At 37.9% G+C, this 22,213-nt stretch overlaps 1 protein-coding gene across 2 annotated transcripts in view; it reads right to left on the minus strand.

Moving 5' to 3' along the window:
- Positions 1-22,213, minus strand: part of tiam1a (TIAM Rac1 associated GEF 1a) — a 301,399-nt gene that overhangs the window by 103,774 nt on the left and 175,412 nt on the right. For both annotated transcript variants that reach the window (XM_060833501.1, XM_060833502.1), the window contains exons 11-13: positions 18,557-18,658; positions 16,941-17,019; positions 10,747-10,836 (exon numbers count right to left, since the gene is read on the minus strand). In XM_060833501.1, the coding sequence (XP_060689484.1) occupies positions 10,747-10,836; positions 16,941-17,019; positions 18,557-18,658 (271 nt within the window). The remainder of the gene's footprint in view (positions 1-10,746; positions 10,837-16,940; positions 17,020-18,556; positions 18,659-22,213) is intronic.

Raw genomic sequence — 22,213 nt, forward strand, 5'->3', positions numbered from 1 at the left:
GATACTGCAACCGCACAAAATAAAATTAAATGACTATAACAATTTGAAAAAAAAAGGACAAACTAAGTCAAATTGGGTATTTCACTGGGGAAAAAAAAAAGGAAAATCATATTAAAATTATGTCAGAGAACACAAGAAATAAAATATAAGATTTGACTCCTACCATAAAAATAAAGTTATGAATAGGGTGGGAATCATAGGCCAAATACCCTTACTTCAGCTCTTAATGAGCTGTTAGATTTGATCACTTACAATGTCATTACTGTGTACATGGAGAGAAAAAAAAAGAGATCATCAGAGCCAGACAAAGAAGGTTCTAAAAATTAGGTCGTATTGATCGAAGTTACAGAATTATTTTAAAGCAGATTGGATAACTCAAACTGTAAACATATTTTATTGAAGACTTGCAACAAAGATACTTGCATGGAATTAAGATGAATGCGACAATATGCATATGGTGGCAAATGGAGGGAAATAAAGAAAAGAACACAACAAGCCAGAGCCAATGTTTTCAAAATATAGCCTTTGATTATTCTCAGCCTTTTGGGGGAAAAACAAAATTTAATATTCTCTGAAACAGAATGCAGGAATCATGACGTGATTTACTCGTGTCAATTAACAATGACAAAGGCAATACTAGAATAAATGCTGCCTGCTATCTTGAATGACTTGTGTCTCTAGCTGGTGTTAACTATGTTGCTGACTGACAAGACACCGATGATGGAGGCCATTATTGTAAGCAGGCTGTACCAACAGTGTTACTAGAGCCTTGCTTACTTTTCTAGCAGCAGTTAATTTTCACTGATTTTACAGGGACGTAGTACACTCTCTTTCCTTCAGCACCGGTCCACAACCGAGCAGGTCTGAAGACCTCTTGAAGGGGAGATATTACGAGCAATGACATGTGTGTTCGTGCCTATCTGTGCAGTAAAGCCTTATCTCAAATCATCTTGCATATCCCTGCTTTGGTCAAAGAAGTTGATCTGTTAATACTGTGGGATAGCTTGCGCACAATGGCAAACCCTTATTAAAAGAATCTATGCACAGGTATCTTCCACTTCCTCAAAGTAAAATTTGGGATGAATTCCACGAGGGTTCTGATGTGCAACCCCAGCAACAATAGGAGATGCCACACAGACAAAACCCAATGAGTGTGGCCTGCTGAGATTTCCCCAGCTATTCAACTCTTTCAGCCAGTCTCAAAGTTGAGGCTAAGTTTGGGGCTAACGGACAATTAAGTGGTCAATAATTTGTCCTTTACAGGCCTCAACTGGGCAAGAGTGGGTGGAATACCCTGTACCTCACCACTCACTGTAAAATTAACAGAGGTCATTGGGAAATTTTATGAACCCTTCCCTCACCCCGGTCACCTGTAAATCTCCCAATAGGGTAGGTAGAATTCTATCTCTTGTGCCTTTTTCCTTTCACATACAGTACCAGTTGAACTAGGAGCCAGAGCTGCATATCATGCCCAGAATTGTGCTACCACCCAGTGAGATCTCTAGGAATTGCAGCTACAGAGATCTCTCAGTGATTATAATTTTAGTTTCTGGTAATATCCAAGACAGGTGCTTGTCATGTACTACATTAATACAGAAAAATTATCCACAATTCCTTTTCTATTGCTGACCGCATGATTGGATCTGATGAATAGAGTCAGGTTCTATACACAGTAACAAATGGTACATGAGTTGTCTACATTTAAGACAAGAAGCAAGGAAAACAGAGACAATCAGCTCTCCAGAGGGCGAGGTCATAAATGAGCTCTGCTGCAGAGACCTCAGTGGAGCACGTCAATGGAGCAAACTCCAGGGTAAAGCTAATGGGTACACACAATAAAATGCGTTGTGCATAGAGCAGCCCAAATTTGAGTCATTCATACCGAGACGGCACATTTTGCAGCCAGTTCCTCTTGGCCACAGGTGTTCAAAGTCACCCTCCAAATTATTAGCAGTCTCCTTCACTGAAATTCAGTTCTGTTCCATCATCCACACTGCAGTGTCTGAGGTAGAACTGTGTTGCAGTATCAGGACAAACATACGACAGTAAACAGGCAGTGAGGAAAAATCTGTGAGTGACTCGTTTACGCTTGTATTCTTTGATTTAGATATGTGCTGCACTGGCTTTTTATTTTTTGCAATCTGGCAAAGTTGATGCTGTTTACTTGCTCTTCTCTCTATTGCTCTTCCAGTACTACCCAGCCAAGTTTCTGTTTTTGGGTATGTTGAAGGAGAAAAGTAAAGTCGTGGTGAGAGTTGGCAAGGAATGAGAGGTGTACATTCATATAACCAGCAACTTGGGAATGAGAGTATATAGAATTTTCACAAAGTGACATGGAAAGAGGAGATGCCAGCATCTTCAATCAGTTCCCTCACAAAACTGGCTCTGGCTGCAGCAAATCATCAGGATGAGGATATTCAGCTGCACTCTAGCTTGCACTATAAAAGTATGTGTGCCAGTCAGTATGGGTGATATGCCCATCATTGTTGAAAGATGGCAGTGTGGGTTTGAGCTGTGAGATGTGAATGTGAGATTTTAAGCATTGCTAAGTGTGTACAAGGTGAAGCTATGATTGTTGAGTATGAATTCTGCTTGATAAGGAATTGACGCCAGGCGTGATTGGTCTGTCGTGCATCAAGTAGTTACTGAGTCTTGGAGGGATGTGGCATTTGAAGGAGTATGCTCTGAACTTGATCACTCATGTGAGGATGCAACATTTTTTAAACAATGTATTCAGGTTCTCAGGGCTCAATTCCGGATATTAAACATCTGGTTCTACCATTTCCTGGCTCCCAGCAAATAGAGCAAATGTCTTCCTCTACACCTCATCAACAGAGATTATTATTGCACTGGAAAATCCTGGAGCCTCTTGCTTATGTATTGGACCATTAGAATGCTTTCTTCCATGACAGAATACATTGTAGAACTACTTTGACACTTGCTTCAGCCAGAAAGGACCTCCCCTTTGAACTGTGCTAAAGTCTAAATGTTATCGGTTGTTATCTTTTTCATTTTTGGGCCACGTGCTGTGGAGTGCTGAGTATAACACAAATTAGCAAACAATATTTTCTGTATTTGTCACAGTTACACAGCCGAAAGCCAAGTTTTAGTGTTGCCCTTGAGAGCCGAATCATGCTAATGCTGCTTTGATCAGGGTTCTGCAAATATTCCAAAATCATGTCAGAATAATGGGAGTATAACCCCAAATTCTTTTTCCTATATTGTTTCGTGGCATATGGGTGTCACTGGCAAGGCTGGAATCTGTTGCTCATTCTCAACTGCCTTGATGTGAGTAGCCTGCTAGGTTATTTCATGGACCCAAAAGTTCCACTGTAAAAAAGCTGAACGAAAATTTTAATGACTATTAAATAGGATATTACAATGCAGTGCTATGAATTGTCCATCAGAAACAGTAACAGAAGTAGACCATTGAGCACCTCAATCCTGCTTCACCATTGAATAGGATCATGGCTGATCCGAATTCCTCATGCCCAATCACATCTGGCGTCAATTCCTCATCTGGATGGAGAAATTCTTGTTCATCTCAATCTTAAATTAACATCCCTTTATTCCTGGGCTGTGCCCAATGGTCCTGGACTCTCTCAAGAGGGGAAAAATAAGGGGACTGAAACCACTCTCCATAATCCAAATATGATCCCACCAGCACCTTGCAGTAAGATTTCTCTCTTCTTACACTCCAATCCTCTTATAATAAACATTCAATAGTCTTCCTATGACCTGCTGCACCAGTGCTAGTATTCTGTTTTTCATGAGCAGATCTCCTGATCTCTCTAGATCCTCGCTTTCGGCAGGTTTTCTCCATAGAAATAATACTGAGACTTTGCATGGCGTGGTTTGCTCAGCCATTTCAGACTGTGGTTAAAAGGCAACCACATTGCTGACCATCTGCTGTCAGTAGGCCACGCCAAGCAAGGACAGCAGATTACCTTCCCTAAATGATATTAGTGAACCAAATAGGTTTTTACAGTCATTGTTAGTTACGGTCATCATTAAATGAGACTAGCTTTATATTTCAGACTAATTCATTATATTTAAGAACTACCAGCTGCCACATGATGGGGTTATAACTGCATCCCCAGGGTACTGGCCGGGGCCTCTGAATTACTGATCCAATGATGTGACTCCCCCAGTACTTTCAGATAGCATGCTGAAACTGTCCATTCAGACAATGGATAGGAAAGGCTGCAAGTATCACTCTGATCACAGTACAGTTGCTCCACAACTTGTGTGTGAATGAATGGCCTAAATTCTTGGTGTTTTTGTTTTTTAATTTGACTCCACTGAACATTAAGATGAATACAAATTTCATTGACTATAAAGTAAAATATTTCAATGCTGTATTACTGTTAGTATACTAAAGATAGCAACCAATAGCATTAGACAACAAAATGTCTCCAATCAGTATTTGACCTCCAAACAATTTCACAGAAGCGGTGTGGTCTTGCATTCTTCACTGGCTGTACTGTGCTCAGCTGACATTCACTTTGATCTGTATGATTTTACTTATAGAGCAAAAATGGCTTCCAAAAGTTTAGAAATGGATACTGCCCAAGGTTTATGAATTATATCAGTATTAGCTATAATTTGGAGATGCAGAAACTGCAGTTTCTTTCAACTATTTTCCCACCTGCCTCTTTACTCCCAAAAAATCCCTTGTCCTGTGGCCCCAACTCCCAACAAAGTTGCATTTGTTTTGGAAACCAAGTGGACAAGACTAAGCAGTAAATAGGATTAAAAAAAATATGGTAAGATTTGTATACTTAAGAAATCATCACAATCTAAAAGTTACGATGGGCTGAACAGTCTTCAAGGTTTTCATAAAGATCTATAGCTCAGGTGCTGGTTGCCATGGTGGTGGGTGTGTTCACTGAGCTCGGAACTTGTTTGCAGACGTTTTGTCCCCTGACAAAGTGACATCTTCAGTGCTTTGAAGCCTCCCGTAAAGTGCTGCTGTACTGTCTCTTCGGGGATTTATTTTGTTCTGTTCCTGCTGCTTCTGGTTACTGGTGCCAGTTGTTCATTGTAGTGGCCAGTATACTGGGTCTAGGTCTATATGCTTAGTGATGGAGTCTGTATATGACTGTCATGCCTCCCGAAATATTCTGGCTGTCCTCTGTTTGGCTTGTCCGATGATCATTGCGTTGTCCCAGTCAAATTTGTGGTCCATGTCATCTGTGTGTATAGCTATGAGGGAAGCTGGTCATGGCATTTAATGGCTAGTTGGTGTTCATGGATGTGGACTGCCAGTTGTCTGCCTGTTATTTTCTATATAGCGTTTTGTGCAGTCTTTGTATGGAATTTTGTAAATTACGTTTGTCATGCATGATGGATATAGGGTCTTTTGTCCTGGTAAGTTGTCTGAGCGTGGCTGTTGGTTTATGGGCTGTAATGAATCCGAATGATCAGATAAGTCTGGCTGTCAGTTCAGAGATGCTTTTTACACAAGGTAGAGCAGCTAGTGTTGAGTTGTGACATGTCCTCATCATGCTGTTGTCTGTTCGACATGTGCAAATGAAATTGCGGATATATCTGTTCTTGGTAAAGACTCTGTAGACATATTCCTCCTTCTTCTCTTCGCAGGTCGGGTGTACTGCAGTGTGCTGTAGACCTTTTGAACAGGGTCCGAATGCAGCTTCTCTTGTTTGTGCTGTTGTAGTTCAGGATCTGGTCCGTGTACGTGGCTTTTCAGTACACTTCTGCGGTGCATTCACCATTCTGGGTTCTTTGTACCATCACATCCAGGAGTGGGAGTTAGTTCTTGGTTTCCTCCTCTCTCATAAACGGCATTCATCCACAGACTCCATCAACCAACACATGGACCTAGACTGACTACAACGAACAACCAGAACCGGCAGGAACGGAATCGAATAAATTCCAAAAGACACAGTATCACAGTGCTTCACATGAGGCTACAAAGCACTGAAGATGTCACCAGGACAGGGACAAAACATCTGCAAATCAACTTCCCAGCTCAGCAAACATATCCACAATCATGAAGTTTTCTGCTGACCATAACAATTTTGTGATTCTGTGAAGATTTTACTCACAAAGCCACCGTCACTCAGCCATTGATATGAACCTGAATAATAATCATTTCAACCTTGTTTCATAACCTTCAAGATAGCCTGGTCTCAACCAATGCACTGTACCAGTTATTCCACTTTACAAGGCTTGGTTCATGGGAAGTGTTTGCTCAGCTATGTTCTCTGCTGCCTGTCTATACTATTTAAGCTTCCTTCTGCATACACGATACACCCTGTTGGTGTGCGTTTTTGGTGCTATCATGATTCTGTGTCCTTATCCACTCTATTGAGCAATTTGACATACAGGCTATATTCTCATGGATTCTAGATTTACAGATGTTCTTTCACTTCATCCTTTGCTTTTGGCTAATAATTTCTGAAAAACCTCACTCTGCTATCATTCCTGGCTTAAGATGAAGGCTTTTCATATGCCTCAGTACCTTCCATCTGTCCCAACCTCTTACAGAAGTGTACCAACTGTCTCATCTCCTCTGCTTCAATTGTCCCACACTATACAACTCATGGCAGTTAAAATGTCACACTTCTTTTCTGTACTCCTTTTGCCTAATATTGCCCCCTTTGTCTCCTGATTCATTAGATAAATTAAATCATCCCTTAAAAACAATTACCTTCTCACAAATAACTCACTTTCAACTCCATGGCACTCCATGTTCCTGTTCAAGTAAAAGGCAAGGCTGGCAGGAAATACAGACCAATGGATGAGAAAAAGATATTGATGCTCTCGTCAAGAATAAAAAGAATCGTATTAGATGTACACAACTGGGTTCAAATGAATCTCTTTAACAGTATAAAGTGTTTGTGGTATTCTTAAGGAGGAGATCAGGAAGGCAAAGAGAGGACATGAGATGGCTTTGACAAATAAGATTAATCCAAACAGATTCTACAAAGCAACTATAGAAGAGAATACAGCCCCTTAAAGTTCAAAGTAGTAATCTTTTGTTGAATCTCAGGAGATGAGAGAGATATTAAATGAAGACATTATGAGCCACTAATACTCCTTCTTAGTAACCATCCATTTGCTTAGACTGACCGTTATCCATACCTTTGTCTTTCCAACTGTTCTTCTCTCTACCTATCATTCACTCTTTACCCCCTCCCCAACACTATCTTCTGCATAAAAAACAACTTTTTCCTAACTACCATCAGTTCTGAAGGTGGTTACTGGACCCCAAATGTTAACTGATTTTTCTCCACAGATGCTGCCAAACCTGATGAAATTTTCCAGCAATTTTTGTTTTTGTAATCATTCATCTTCATAAATTGTAGATCTTGCTGGCAAGGACTGCATTTACTACCCTTTTAAATTACCTTTGAGCCATTCTGAACCACTCTGATTTCACTGGATTGTTGTTTCAAAAATGTTGACCCAGCCTTGATGAAGGAACAGCAATTATACTTTCAAATTAAGATGGTGTATTATTTGGAAGGAAACTTGGACATTTTGGAAACAGATCCTTCGGTCTAACTTGTTCATGTCAACTATTATCGCAAACTAAACGTGTCCCACCTGCCTGCGTTTGGGCCATATCCCTCCAAATATTTCTTATTCATGAACTTATCCAAATGTGTAAAGCAAAGCTGCCCCTCATGCTTTCTTTCGCCCCTTCCCTTAGACTATGTCAATTGGTCTTGAAATCTCCCACACGGGGGTGGGGGGGTGTTAAGGAGGAGGATACATGTCGTTCACCTAACCTATATCCTTCATGATTTTATAAGCCTTCAGAAGGTCACCTCTCAACCTCCTGCACTCCAGTGAAAGTTCCCCCTTTTTTTCTAACTCAAACCCTCCATTTTAAGCAAGATCCTGATAAATCTCTTCTGAACTTTCTCCAGCTTAATAACGTCCTTCCTATAGCAGGGAAACCCAGAACTGGACACAGTACTCCAGAAGAGGTCTCACCAAAAAGAGGCCTTGCTTTGAATTGTGTAGGTTTGGTCTTTTTTTTTAAGTAGACTTCAATACCTCGCACTTATCCAAATTAAACTTCAGCACATTGACCCAATTGATCAAGATTCCTTTGTAATTTTAGTTAACCTTCTTCACGGCCCACTACACCACCAAGCTTGGCGTCATCCACAAACTTACTAATCAAGCTTTCAATACTCACATCCAAATCATTTATGTAAATGACAAACAAAAAAGTGGACCCAGTACTAATCCCTCTGGAATGCCACTGTCACAGACCTGCAGTCCAAAAAATAAAATCCCTTTAACATTCATCTTCCATCAGGATGGTCTCAGGGCTCTCCACTTCATCTTGGAAAAAAAGATCATCACTGTCTTCTTCCATAAAATCAATTTTGTATCCAGTTGACAAGCTCACCCTGAATGCCATGCCATCTAAAATTACTGTCGACCATGAGAAACATTGCTAAAGTCCAAGTAAACAATGTCTACCACTGTGCCCGCACCAATCTTCTTGGTTACTTCTTCAAAAAACACAATTACATTTCCAAGACCAGATTACCCTCACACAAAACCATGCTGACTATCCCTAATCATTCCTTGCCTCTCCAAATGCACATAAAGCTTATCTTTCAGAATCATTTCCAACAACTAACCCACCATTCAAGTCAGTCTTACAGGTCTATAGTTCCCCGGTTTCTCCTTACAAACAAAAAGTACAAATGAGTCACTCTTCTGTCATTCAGCACTTCACCCGTATTTATAGATGATACAAATAGGACTGGAACAAGAAATATTCCATTTAGTCCACAAAGAGACTGGCATCACCGGGGCCCATGCAGGTTCCTACGGCCGCTTGGCTGACCTGAAAGCAGTGAGAGAAGTTGTTCAGGGTGAGGACGAACTCGGTTAGGCGGAGGAGGGTGGTGGTGGATGGGGACGGTCCAGGCCTTTTTTCCAGGAGGAAGTGAAGCCCTGAGACCATCCTGATGGAGGATGGATGTGAAAGGGATTGCACATCCATGGTGAAAAGGAGGTGACGGGAGCCCACAAACTGGAAATTCTGAAACTGATGTGAAGCATCAGAGGAATCACAGATGTAAATGAGAATGGATTGGACAAGGGGAGCAAAAAATCAAGCTGAGGTAGGGAAAGATTAGTTTTGTAGGGAAGGAGCAGGCAGAAACAATGGATTTGCCCAAACAGTCCTGTTTATGGATTTTGCGAAGGAGGGAGAAGTGAGCTTCTATGGGGTTGGAAGATGATGAGCTTTGAGGCAGTTTTGGGCTGGGGTGGCAGGGTGGAGAAGCAAAATCAACAGATGAAAAGATGAATCGATGTCTACATCTGCATTTTCACAATTGAATGCATGGTTGTTAATTTGGTACAATTCTCCCTCCTTTGGAATTCAGCAAGTGCTTCTTTTCCAGAATTCTTCAAAAAATCAATGTCCATTGAGCTATATGTTACCTTTTGGTAACATCATTGTCAGGTGGAGGAGTACAGGACGCAAAGGTCAGCAAGAATAAGAGTGGTCATATCAAAGTGGTGAATTCATTGTCACAAGTCTACCGTGCCAATTTGACACCAGACACGATTCCTGCGCCAGAATGGGTGAAGTAAAGTTCCAACATCTCTGAATTGTAAAGTGTCAAATGTCTTTGCCTACACACCTTTGAAATCCCTTGCGACGTTTTACAACTTTAAAAAGTGCAGTTTAAATACAAGTTGTTGCTATGCTAAAACTGCAGTTCATGAATACCAGGCACCCTCTGGCATATTGTCCAAGAGGTGATACAAGAGGTGGCACTACAGGAGATCAAGATTACATTTATTTTCATAAGACTTCCTCCCCTTTGTTTTGGTTGGCTTCAACAAAACTTTATGTACTCTCTTTTTCCAGATGTTCACAACTCCCCAATGCATTTCTAACATTTCTGTTTTAAGATTTCAAACATTTTGTTTGTTTGGTAATTCTTCAAAATATGTGGATCAAAGGTTACTCTGAACATTTGAGAATTCAACATCATATCCATCAGTGTACTGCATTTTGCAAAGTAAACAGGGAGGACTTTATCAAGTTGAGAAACTTCAAACTCAAAAATCTATGACTACGAATCCCAAATTCAGTGGAAATATCAACGGGACAAATTCTCAATTATTACTTCTAACAACTTATTAAAGGGCTTTCTCTTCATTTTCTCCTCCACATGGTGCATCAACATGTTGTCTTCTCCAGGATTGTACTCAGGCTAGAAGTAATTAAAACTATAATGAGAAACAGAATGATAATACTGGTATGCAGCTAAGATAGGATGCAAATGAGGAATGCAATAATTTGATATTTTTGAAGGTGGTGTAAAATTTTCTTTATAAGTGCTAGATTGAAAAGATGGCTTTATGTTGGGAGGTGAGTAGAGTCAAAGAAACAAAAACTGTCATACAGATACTTCTTAGTCACATCGTTCAGATGTGTTATTATACATCTTTGGAATATGCGGGAATTGAACCCCAAACCTCCTGGACCAGATATAGGGACGCCTCCACTGCACCACAAGACCCTATAACCATTTTATGCATTTACATTGGATTAATTAATTAGCTGCATTTTTCTAAACATACCTCTCCAAGTTAGAAAGACTAAATATTGTTTACATAAGATTCTATGACAGAGGACTGCTAGATAAAGAGAAACTGAAAAATGTTTTTTCAACACTTAGTTGTTACAAAAAACTCAAAGCTTGAAAATAAAAATGTGTGAAGAGAACAAATTACCTTGAGATGAAGCCAAACCACCTTCTTTTACTTCAGTAATAATCATTTGCTGATGTGATCCCTCTTCTTCAACTAAAGATACACAAAAGCCTAAACGAAGAAAGAGAGAAATCATATAAGAATTAAATTGTGCTGAAAAATAAACAAATGCTTAAAAAAAGTAGGTTAAAAGCAGTATAACGGTTACGTTACTAATCTAATCATCTAGAGATCTGGGTAAATTACAGATTTGCAGCAGCGGCTTATATATCATGGTAGGCCTGTATGCCCAGATGGTTTCACTCATACGGATAAAGAGTTTGACCCAAGTCTACAGCGATGTTGGTTTGCAGTGTTTGCTTGTACTTGATAGAAAGCTAATTGATTCTGTAAATAGCAGCTCTCATCTAAGTGAATGTATAAATTCTTCTTTTTTACTTTTGTGTAAGGAGTTGCGGGCCTGTTTTGGCGCAAGATATGAGCAAGATGTAGCAGGAACAAAGATCCTGCTCACATCAATGATCACCAATGTTTCTCCCCATTATGAGTTCCTGAACAAAATTTCTGACATAAGAAGCATGTGTTATGATTGAAACATACCAGTTACGGAGGTTTGATTCTAGATGACAAAGACAAATATCATTTATTCAAACTGACATCGGTTCTCCCTGTTGTGTTCTGTTGTCATTAAAGAATATGATTTATGTCAATCTGATTATGTGGGAAACATCACATGTCTACAGATAAGAAAGTAAGTCCTTTTGTTGAAGGACAATTGATTAGTAATGTATCTGTTTGCTATTAGCATTAATAATTTTTTGTAAGGAACTCCACACAGTAGAAGGTATTCCAACTGCAATGATGACAGCTGAAGTTGTGATTGAAGTATTCATTAAGAGGGGATAATTAATGTTGAATCAAAGGGGGTCGAGCCTGGCACTTGGTAAATTACACTGATTATCTCTGTGGATGCACGACTGTGTTCAGGCTTTCCACTGAATCAGAAAACCCGCAAGCTTGCTCAAAAGATACTGACCCTGAGATTAATTTTAACAATTTGGGACAAGCCTTAGTGCTTGGCATGCCTGTAGGAAGTAACTTAATAAATTGCTTCTGTGAACTAGGGTATTTCCGATGTAGGGGAAAGCAGATAAAAAAATCAGCAATGACTGTAGCGCTGGATAGAATTTAGGCTACCTGCTCTCTGTTAACTACCCTCAGATAAACTAACGGGGTTGGAAAGGAATTAGGTTGGGAGGGCGTGTGTCAGAGGGGTTAGTGCAAACTGGAGTACAGTTTCCTCCTGACAAAACATTAAGTTACACTTTTAAAAATATACATGATTGTTGGTGACCACTGGTTAGCTTTATCATCTTCAAAAAAAGCTCCTAAAACTCTTAAAAATCTGACTCGAGCAGCCCGACTATCTCAGTCTCTCAGATTGACAATTTTTTCCAACAGAGTCTGAAATACAATGAATGCTATATTCTCCTAATATAGTCACATTAAGAAATCAACCAACAGGTACATGTTGTGTGCTATTATGGTGTCTTTTTATGCAAATAAAATGACAATACTTTGGGTATTTTTCCATTTGCTTTCACCACAGTGACAAACTCCAGTGCTGGATAGACCTTAAATGGCTCATAGCAAACGTTTCTTGTCAACATTCTTTGTATTGAGCAGGTTACAAACTCCTCTGGGCTCCACATTTTGGCCATGAGCTGTTTACTTTTCAAATGTCATGACTGAGACAATTCTGGAAATTTCTCCGAATGAACTGACAAAGTCATTTGTTTTAATATGTCGCATGCTCCAGATTACTGCACAGCTGAGTATATACATCTTAGAGGGAACACTGCTTGTTACTGTTTCCTTAGAATTTTTCAATAATTCGAAGCAGGTTAAGAGTTCAGGAAGACTTAGATGCTTTTTAAACAATTCTCAATAAATGCAGGATATGCCATTCAGAGAAGTATGGCACATTTAGGACTAAATCAGGAAAACTCTTCTATATACAGTAATCATTCCAAGTAGAATATAAGGAATGCACTCCCTATTCTGATAAGCAAGGATATCACAATGGGTGGGATTTATGCCATCTTTCTGAATAGAAAAATGAAGATAAATCCAATTGAATTTTCACCTGTTTATGTTGATTACTCGCTTAGAATTTCAGGCTGTGTCAATCTCTGGGGAAAAGTGGCGAGTCGTTAAGCAATTCCCCATTTGATCTTTAGCATTTCCTTGCTGACCCATTTTTGAAGGTTGCCATGAAGAATTGGGAGGTCTCTGTATTAGTATTTTAAACATCATAAACAAGGTCAAAATTTGGTCATCAATCACAGGAAACTGTTTAGTCACGAAGCAGATTGCAGACATGTTAGCAGAAAGAACTGCAGCAGGGCACCACATTCTAAGATAAGTTAGTTCAAATGACAGAACTTAACAGCTATTTTTGACCAGGGCGTTGCCACCAGTAGATTCAGATTTCAATGATAAGATTCCAGCTTCAATACTAAGAAAGATGACTGCATTACAAGAAAATGTGTATACGGTAGGAGAAAAGAAAATTTACAAAGATGTACCACAATTTAGGAAAATTGAATACGAATTAAGCTATACTTTCTACCTTAATGTAACTTTAATTCAAAAAGGAAACAAGGAGAAGGAGGAAAACAGACGAAAATGTCACATTAAGCAGCTTGGAGAGTAATTGCTGCAAAGGTCACATACAGTAGAATTCATAAAATAAAAGAATGCTCGAAAGTTATGATGTCGCAAGACTGGATGCGAGAGATGAGATAATCATCGCCTTTTGGATACCATGATGCTAAAACACACTTCTCAAATATAGAAGGGTAGTAGCCGTTCTGGTATAATGCGCATTTCATCAAAGCGAATTGGCGATGTGATTGATGAATTGTGGATAAGTTAGCTCACTGAGCTTGAAGGTTTGTTTTCAGATGTTTTGTCACCATACGCGGCAAACTCATCAATAAAAGTGTTTGGTGAAGAACTGGTGGTATGTTGTGCCTCTCCATTTATAGGTCTTGGTTTCCTAAGGTGAGTAGTGTCATTTCTAGTTCTTTTCTTCAAGGGAAGGTAGGTAGGATCTAAATCGATGTGTTTATTGATGGAGTCCTCTCAGAATTCTCAAGCATGTCGCCTGTCCTCGGATATGTATGTTGTCCCAGTCAAAGTGGTATCCTTCTTTGTCTGTATGGAAACTAGTGAGAGTGGGTCATGTGTTTTGGTGACCAGTTGGTGTTCATGTATCCTGGTGGCAGGTTTCCTGCTAGTTTGTCCGATGTAGTGTTTTTTTTTAAACAGTTCTTGCATGATATCTTGTAAATAATGTTAGTTTTGCTGGTGGTATCTAATGGATCCTTTAGGTGCTGTTTTAGTATGTTTGTGGGCTACCATGATGCCAAAGGGGCCGAGTAGTCTGGAAGTCATTTCTGATATGTCTTTGATGCAAGGTGTTGTCGCTATAGTTTTTGGTTGCGTTACGTCAGCTTGTTTGGGTTTGTTTCTACTTTCTACTTATCAAGTATAGCCATTTTCTATAGCAATCTTCCACAGTGCAATTTTCTTTTGCAGTTCTACATTGCACAATTTTCCATAGTGCGAGGTTGTAGAGGAATGCAACTGTCACGTTATGGCAGAACAACCTGTATTCAAGTTTTGGTTGAATTAAAGCTGCACAAGATTTAAGAGTCACTGAAAATCAATATTTGGAACACAAGGAAAACTCAGGTTTCAAGATAACATTAGCAATGGACGTAACGTAATTACTTAAGAAACAGAAATATAACGAGATAGACCATACACCCAGTGAGTCTACCGTGTCTTTGCAACTAAATGTGCATGTCACGCAAACGCTCATTTCCAGCAGAGATAGTTGCAAAGCAAACAAGAATGAAATACTGATCAATTATGGCTGACATTTTACCTCAACTTCATTATTCAACCCACTCTCCGCAACTTTTGATTTTGAGACACTAAAAATCTGTACGTAGTTTTGGTCTCCTTATTTAAGGAAGAACGTAAATGCATTTAGGACAGTTCAGAAGAACTTTACTAGATTGATATCTGAAATACACAGATTTAGAAAATAATCAAAAAGGCTACTGGAATCTTTATATCTGGAGAACTAGAATACAAGGAGGTAGAATTTATACTGTAGCGCGACAGTGAGAGATATTTTCCACCCTCCAGTTTCTTTGGCATAATTCCAGGTTCTAGAAACTTTCATAATGCTTACAGTTAGGGGCTGTATTGAATCTTCCCCAGTATTCTGGCTGCATATAATCTGGGTCTGTTGAATTTTCTACTGGTATTGTACCGTCCTTTTGAATATTTATTTTCAGAGTAGCTCTCCTACAGTTTCTGCAATGGTCTTCCAGACTAGGGAGGTGAATGATTGAGTGTTCTACCCCTGATTGTTATGCATACCATTGGGGTGGTCGGGGTTTAAAGTTGGCTATTACACCTTCATCAAACATCATTTTAAAAAAAAATCATAAATCCATGTCATTAACAACTGAGGACGAGTGCCAAAATTGGGAGAACTGTTCCACAAATTGGACAAGGAAATGACTTGAAGTCATACTACAGATAATACATCTTTTAGCCAATATCCCAGAATCCTCAAATATCGCCTAAGTCTCCCCCGGCAGCAGGAAGACAAAACCATCAGAGGACAACGCTGTGGAGTCTCGATAGAAAGGCTTAGTCCAGGGAGTTCTCAATTTTGACTCCAGATCTTATTAAGTCTCATGGACAAAGTCAAACATGAGCAAGGAAACTTCTTGCTGATTGTCATCTACTGCCCTCCTTCAGCTGACTGACCACATTGAACACTGCTTTCGAAAATACATTGAAGGTAGAAAGAGTACAGAATAAACTCTGCTGAAGGACTTCATCACCCATCACCAACAAAAGCTCTGAAGCACCACTATTGACCAAGTTAGCCAAGTCCTAAAAGATGTATTGCCAGATCCACAGTGGATAACAAGAGAACAAACAAGAAGGAAAGCATATTTGCACTCACCCTCTCTTCTCTAGTTTAGAAGCTATTTTCCATGAATGTATTGACAAGAGTGACCACTGCATAATTGCTGTGGCGACAAGGTCTTGTTTTCATAAGAAAACTTCCCATTAATTACATGGCATAATCACCTTGCTAAATGGGGCAGATTCTGGAATTATTCCAGCAGCCCTAAACTGGATAACAATCAAGATATTGTGGTGATCAGAAGATGAATAGTACACCATCATAAATTTGTAACCTGAAGGCCCAACATATCCTTCACTTTGTCATGACCATCAAGCCAGGGATTCAATTCAGATTTAATGCAGAATATAGGGGAGAATATTGGAAGAAACATCAAGCATACATAAGAGGTACCAATTTGGAAAAATGATGACACCAGATTATGTTACGTTCACAAGGAACAGCCACTTGCTAAGTGATTCCGCAACCAAAGGATCAGGTCAAAATTCTGAAGTGCTGTCACACCCAGTCTTGAACATCAATGTGCAAATAACAAGTAATCAGAGCAAGACGTTCCACAATATCCCTATCTTCAATAATGGAGAAATCTAGCATATGCAACAAAGGATGACTGCAGTCAGAAATGTCAAGATGAACTATTTATTTCAGCCTGAGGTTCCACGATCACAGATGCTAATCTTCACCAAATTCAATTCATCCAATATGGTATCAAAGAATGGCTGAGCACACTAAATATAACAAAGATCATACAGCTATATAACTGAATTCTCCTGAAATAATCACAATTTCAAAACATTCCAATATGGCTCGTTCATTTGAAGTTTATTTTAAAAAATTAAGCATTTTAAGAAAAAAGTGACATGCATTTTTACACAAACACAACATATAGTTAATTTAAATTAAGCAACTTCAAATGTTAATTGTTTATAGTCAAGCCTCTGCTTATATCATGACCTTATCCCCAAATCAAATAAATCAATTTCAGACGGGCTTCAAAACTGGCCTTAAGTTTTACAATATGAACAATTTGCACAAAAGTTATGAAAATTATGAACGTTATTTTTACAGATGTTGTCAGGAGTGTCCGAATGACAAAACAAAAACAAAGCAGTAATAATCACACAAATAGAAATCTGTGAAGAAATCTGTATATTATATGAAACAAGCTTGATTAGAATTCAGCACATATCCTTACCATAACTAACAGATGTATCAGACTTGTCAAACTGAACACGATGAATACTTTTCGGGCAAATTTCAATTTCTTGGTATAACTGAAAAACAAAATAGCTGTTAATTTCAGAATGGGCTCGGTGACAGTGAAAAATATTGCAAGCTGTTTGGAAATAACTAACAATTAAATAATATATTTGTTTATATGCATTTGTAACATATACACATTTCCAGTGTTTAGTTCATACAGTAAACCTTGTGGTTCATATTTTCTGCTGGATAATATGTACTGTCATAAGATAATAGTATTTAGAGTTATTGTTTTAACTATTCTCATCTTGACTGTTGCTTGAAGATTTTTAATACAATGTGTATAATCAATAATACTTATTGATAGCTATCTCAAAGTGTAAAAGCTAAGTATAAGGGTAACACCAAGAACAAACACATTAATAGTTTTATAACATCATAGTCCTTATATTCTAGACAAATTCCAAGTGAATCCATACAGAAAAATAAATCTTCAGGTACAGCGTATATTGTACATTCTTGATATTGTGTGGCATGGTACTGCATGTCTTTCTGTGTGTTCATGATTAAAATTTGTTTACTTTGTTATTGTGAATAAAATAAATTGACTCTGTTTTCTACTTTTTGCAGCATTCTGTATTTGACACAATGTTTCACCTGTACACAAGTTTCACCTTCAGCACAAAATGCTGGCATTTTCAACAGCATGTCAGCTTTACACTTCACAAAGTTCAAAGGAGTCAGAGAACTTACTCCTGTTAGAGTGCAGCAGAAGGGTCCGAAATTAAGCCAACAGCATTAAATGCTGCTTCCACTGCAGGATTGCTAGGTCTCTAGCCCTGGTCAGGAAAATAGCCTGTATGTGTCCCCTTCTAAGCTGATGGAGTGAGTCAGTGGGTGGTGATTAGGTGACGAACCGGGTTTAAAATTTTAGCAAAGCTTGGCAGTAAACGGTCAGTCATCATCTAATTAGTGCATTCACCATAGCAACACCTCTACCTATCACAGTCTACTTGTCAATCATTTGTTGCTCTCTTCTCGGAGTAAAAACATTGTTTTCCCTTCAAATTAGTATTTCTTGTGAATTGTCCAAGTGACTGCAAGACAAAGAGGTCCAAAAAAAGAATTTTTTTTAGCAACACCCACGTTCTGTACTGTCAAAACTATTCATAGAAAACTGAAATATGCAAGTGAAAAAATATAAGATAAAACCAAAAGACTCAAAAATACAACTGCCTTGCAGCAATGCAACAGACCAGTATAACAGCATAGTCAGTCTGTATATTTGCATGTTCTCCTTGAGATTATTCTTTAATTACATTTCCTTTTTGCTTGTTTTCTCATCATGCATCAATTGATTCTGATCACTGTCTTAAGGACTTTAAAACAAGGCAAAAGTGAGAAGACAGTGTGTGTAATAATGGTCAAACACAATATTGTATTGAAAAGATCAATGCTTGTCGCAATCTGACTTTCTCGAAGGGTATGGACAAAAACAATTAAACTTTTCTTACTCTCGCACTGGTCTGCCATATTGCCAAGAGATATCCACTGTCCTCTGCAGAGTCATAATTAAGCATTGTGTAAACCCAGATTTGTGCTTCTTACCAGTTCATGAATATCTTCTTGCTTTGGTACATAATATTGAATCTGGTTGTTCACTGTAAACTTCAAACGCACATAGTAACTGCTTGGCTCCAAGTATTGTACCTACAAAATATAAAAACTAGAAATGGTTGGATGCGTATTAAAAAACCCTACCCTGTTCTAGTTAACAGAAATCTAATTTTAAACCAACTTAATGCAATCAGCACAGGAAAAGACTTGAAATTACTTAGCTCCACAATGAGTTCTATGCAATCAATGGTTGAATGCGATGCAGATTTAATGATGTAGAAAGGGGAAACTGCTTTAAATCTCGACTAACTTAATACAATTAACACATACAAACACTGAAACTGAAGCACAAGTAGATCTGATCTCGCATGTAGTTTCAATACAGGAGGCAGCCAATCGTTCCATCATGCCAGTGTTGTCCAAAACAAAAAGAGCTATCCAATTTAAGTGCACTGTTCAGCTACTGACCCATAGCCTCAACTGCTGTCTTCATCCAAATACTTGGTGAAAGCAATGGTTTCTCCTTCTATCACTGTTTCATGCAGTGAGTTCCCAATACTTGACACCCTTCAGGTTAAAAAAAAAAGTCTCATCTCCTCCTTATTCCTTTGACTAATTAATTTCAGTTTGTGCACCATGGTTACAGATCTCTCTGCCACACAAAATACATTTTTCCCATTAATTTTATCCAGACCCTCAATTTTATACACTTCAATTAATACTCGTGTCTCCTCTATTCCAAAGAGAACAAGTTCAACATATTCAAACTTACTTCACATCTAAAAGTTTCTGGTTCTGGCAATATTCCTGTAAATCTTAGTATCCTCTCTACTCCTTTATTAGTCATTACTGTACATCAATTTAGTATTTTTAAATTTAATCTGATAATGCTTAGATATTGGAATATTAAAACATAAACAAATATAAGGATGATTAAGACTTCATTGTCATTCTTCATACTCATGAAAATTAGGGAGAATAGATGTGCCCTTGACGACTTTTCTTTTGGAAGTTAAAATGAAAGTATATGAGAGAGAAAAAAAAACATGCTCTCTAAAGCTTTCCATGGTTGTGCAGCAAAAATTTAATATTTGAATAACAATTTAGTTCAAAACATGCTAGTTCCCATAATGACATATCATGAAGAGCTCAAGTTAAACTATATTATTAGAGTTCTGAGCATTAATAACTGCGGCAAAAGGGAATTACAAATGCATTATGCAAACACATTAAATTCATGCAAGTCTGAAAACCAGTAACTGCTACAAACAAAAGGATACAAATGATTTCTACGATTAATAGTCAAAGTGTTTTGCTAATCTTCTCCCTGAATGGTGCAGATAAATTGTAACTGAAATTTGAGGCACATTTAGCTGGTCATCTGGGAAATTAATAAAGAGCTCAGTTCCTTTATTTGATCAAAATATTCAAATGTAAAGACAAATATGAGGAAACAAAATAATGCTCCACACATCCAAAAGAGACACTACTGTGACTTTGTTCAAACTCAGGCATTCTGTTGTTTGTTCTTAGCATAGAAAGCGAATTTTGGTTTACTGAACCTACTACTAAATCCGTTTCAAACTAGAAAGCAAAACACAAGTCCATAAAAAAGTGCTGTAATACTGAAAAAAATTCAATGCAGTAAACTATTTTTTGAGCATAAATTTGCTTTTTTTTTTAAGAAAAAGAATCTTTCAACAACAAACCATGTAACTGGATATCTATAGCCATTGCTTTATTCAATATTCATTTTACAGTGCTCAGCAGACATTGCCAAATGATACCAAAAACCGGCAATATCAAATGATAAGTGTAACAATCTTATCTGCACTAATTTGTGTTTTTTTTTACAATATACCATATATTATCCAAGTAGGCCATTATTTAGACTTTGCTTGATAGAGCTTTCGCTGAATTATACCTTAAGGTTTTGAAACCTCAATGGTCAAAGTTTTTAAGGATTTTTTTTCATCAACATAACATAAACAGATCATTACAAAGGCTTCTCAGTATTCTAGAAACAGTCTCAGACTGAAACTTCCCAACCCCTACCTCACTTCTTAGTGAGGATGGAACACTTTTAATATAAATAATGGGACTGTTGACTCAAAAGGAAAAGCAATGTTACAAAAATAACTGAAGCATATTACACACATTATAATTAATAGATATTAATTGACCATTTATGCATATATAGAGAAGAGTTACATTTCCAAAGTGACCTACTGAGCAAATGCCATAAATAGTTAAAAGGTTAAATAATAAACAATTTTAATAATTTGCAAAACATTTACAAAAAAATGTTTTAGTGCATCTACTGGAACTAACTATTCAGCATCCCAAATTTCATTGCAGGCTTTTAAAATTACTTGTCAAGTTAATTAAATAAAGAAGACTGTATATTTATGTACATAGTCCTGTATGACACCAATTATCCATTTAAATCATAAAATTTGAATGGGTGTCATGGGTGAGTGTTCCTGCCCCACACCCACTATACACCTTAACACTAAACTTTTAAATAGGATTGCCTGACTCTTAAAAGTCTGTAATGAAATGCTTGATTGCTTAACATCTGAATCATACTACTGTACCAGAACTCTTCAGGTTCTTAACTCACATTGTGATTTGAAGTGAGAAGATGCAGATCAAACAAAAAGGTATATGTGCATGAGCTGATGCAGGAGACAGGAAAGAAAACACAGGTAACAAGAAGTTATAACATGGAAGGCGGCATCAGAACAATTTGTAACAAACTATATTCATATTTACATATTTCATGAATAAAGTCATAAATGACGAAACATACATACACAAATTGATGTGCAGCTGATGGTGATTCAGACCATGTCAGGCATATTTCAAGTTAACTATGACTGTTTTCACACTAAAGATAGCATTGTTTTCTGACATTTACAAAAACTGCATACAGAACACTCAAAAACGGCTCAACTATCCTCAACAAAGAAAAAGAATACAAATGGATTGGGATTTATTGTAAGTTACCCTTATGTCAAGGCTGTAAAAATGTTGCAAAATCAGTATAAGAAGAAATGTAATTTGTTTAAATTAAAACTGATGATTAAAAATGTTGTGCTTATGGCATTCTTTCCCACAAACTACCCTTTTTCAACATCACCTTTACTAAAGGTGTTGAAATACAGCTGTTGAATGAAGTGTATTCTAGAAAGAGGGGCTTGTGACACAAATATAATTTCATTCACTTTGAAACCACATTGCATATAAAGACAACAGTGTATTTATACTTGAACTTGCAGATTTAAAAAATTCAAAGTTTGATAATCTTATGTATAAATTGACAAGTGCAATACTTCGGGACAGCACAATTCCTATCACTGAACTCAATATTCACATCATTCAATACTAACTCTATGGCTGCAAGTAATGCTTATCGCATAGACAAGACTCGTGGCCTCAACCACAAAGGGCAAGGAGAGTTACATCAAAAGAACACAAGCAACTCCAAGTTTCTGTCCAACTCGCACACCTGAATTAGATAGGTATCATTGTGCTTTCAGTGCTGCTGAGCAAAACTTTGAGAATTCCCTATGGCTGACAATCACAGAAGCAGGAAATACATGGACCTTAAGCATGCAGAGGAGATGTGCCATTAAGAGGGGGGAT

This window comes from Hemiscyllium ocellatum, chromosome 12 (genome assembly GCF_020745735.1).
Source record: "Hemiscyllium ocellatum isolate sHemOce1 chromosome 12, sHemOce1.pat.X.cur, whole genome shotgun sequence".
NCBI lineage: Eukaryota > Metazoa > Chordata > Chondrichthyes > Orectolobiformes > Hemiscylliidae > Hemiscyllium > Hemiscyllium ocellatum.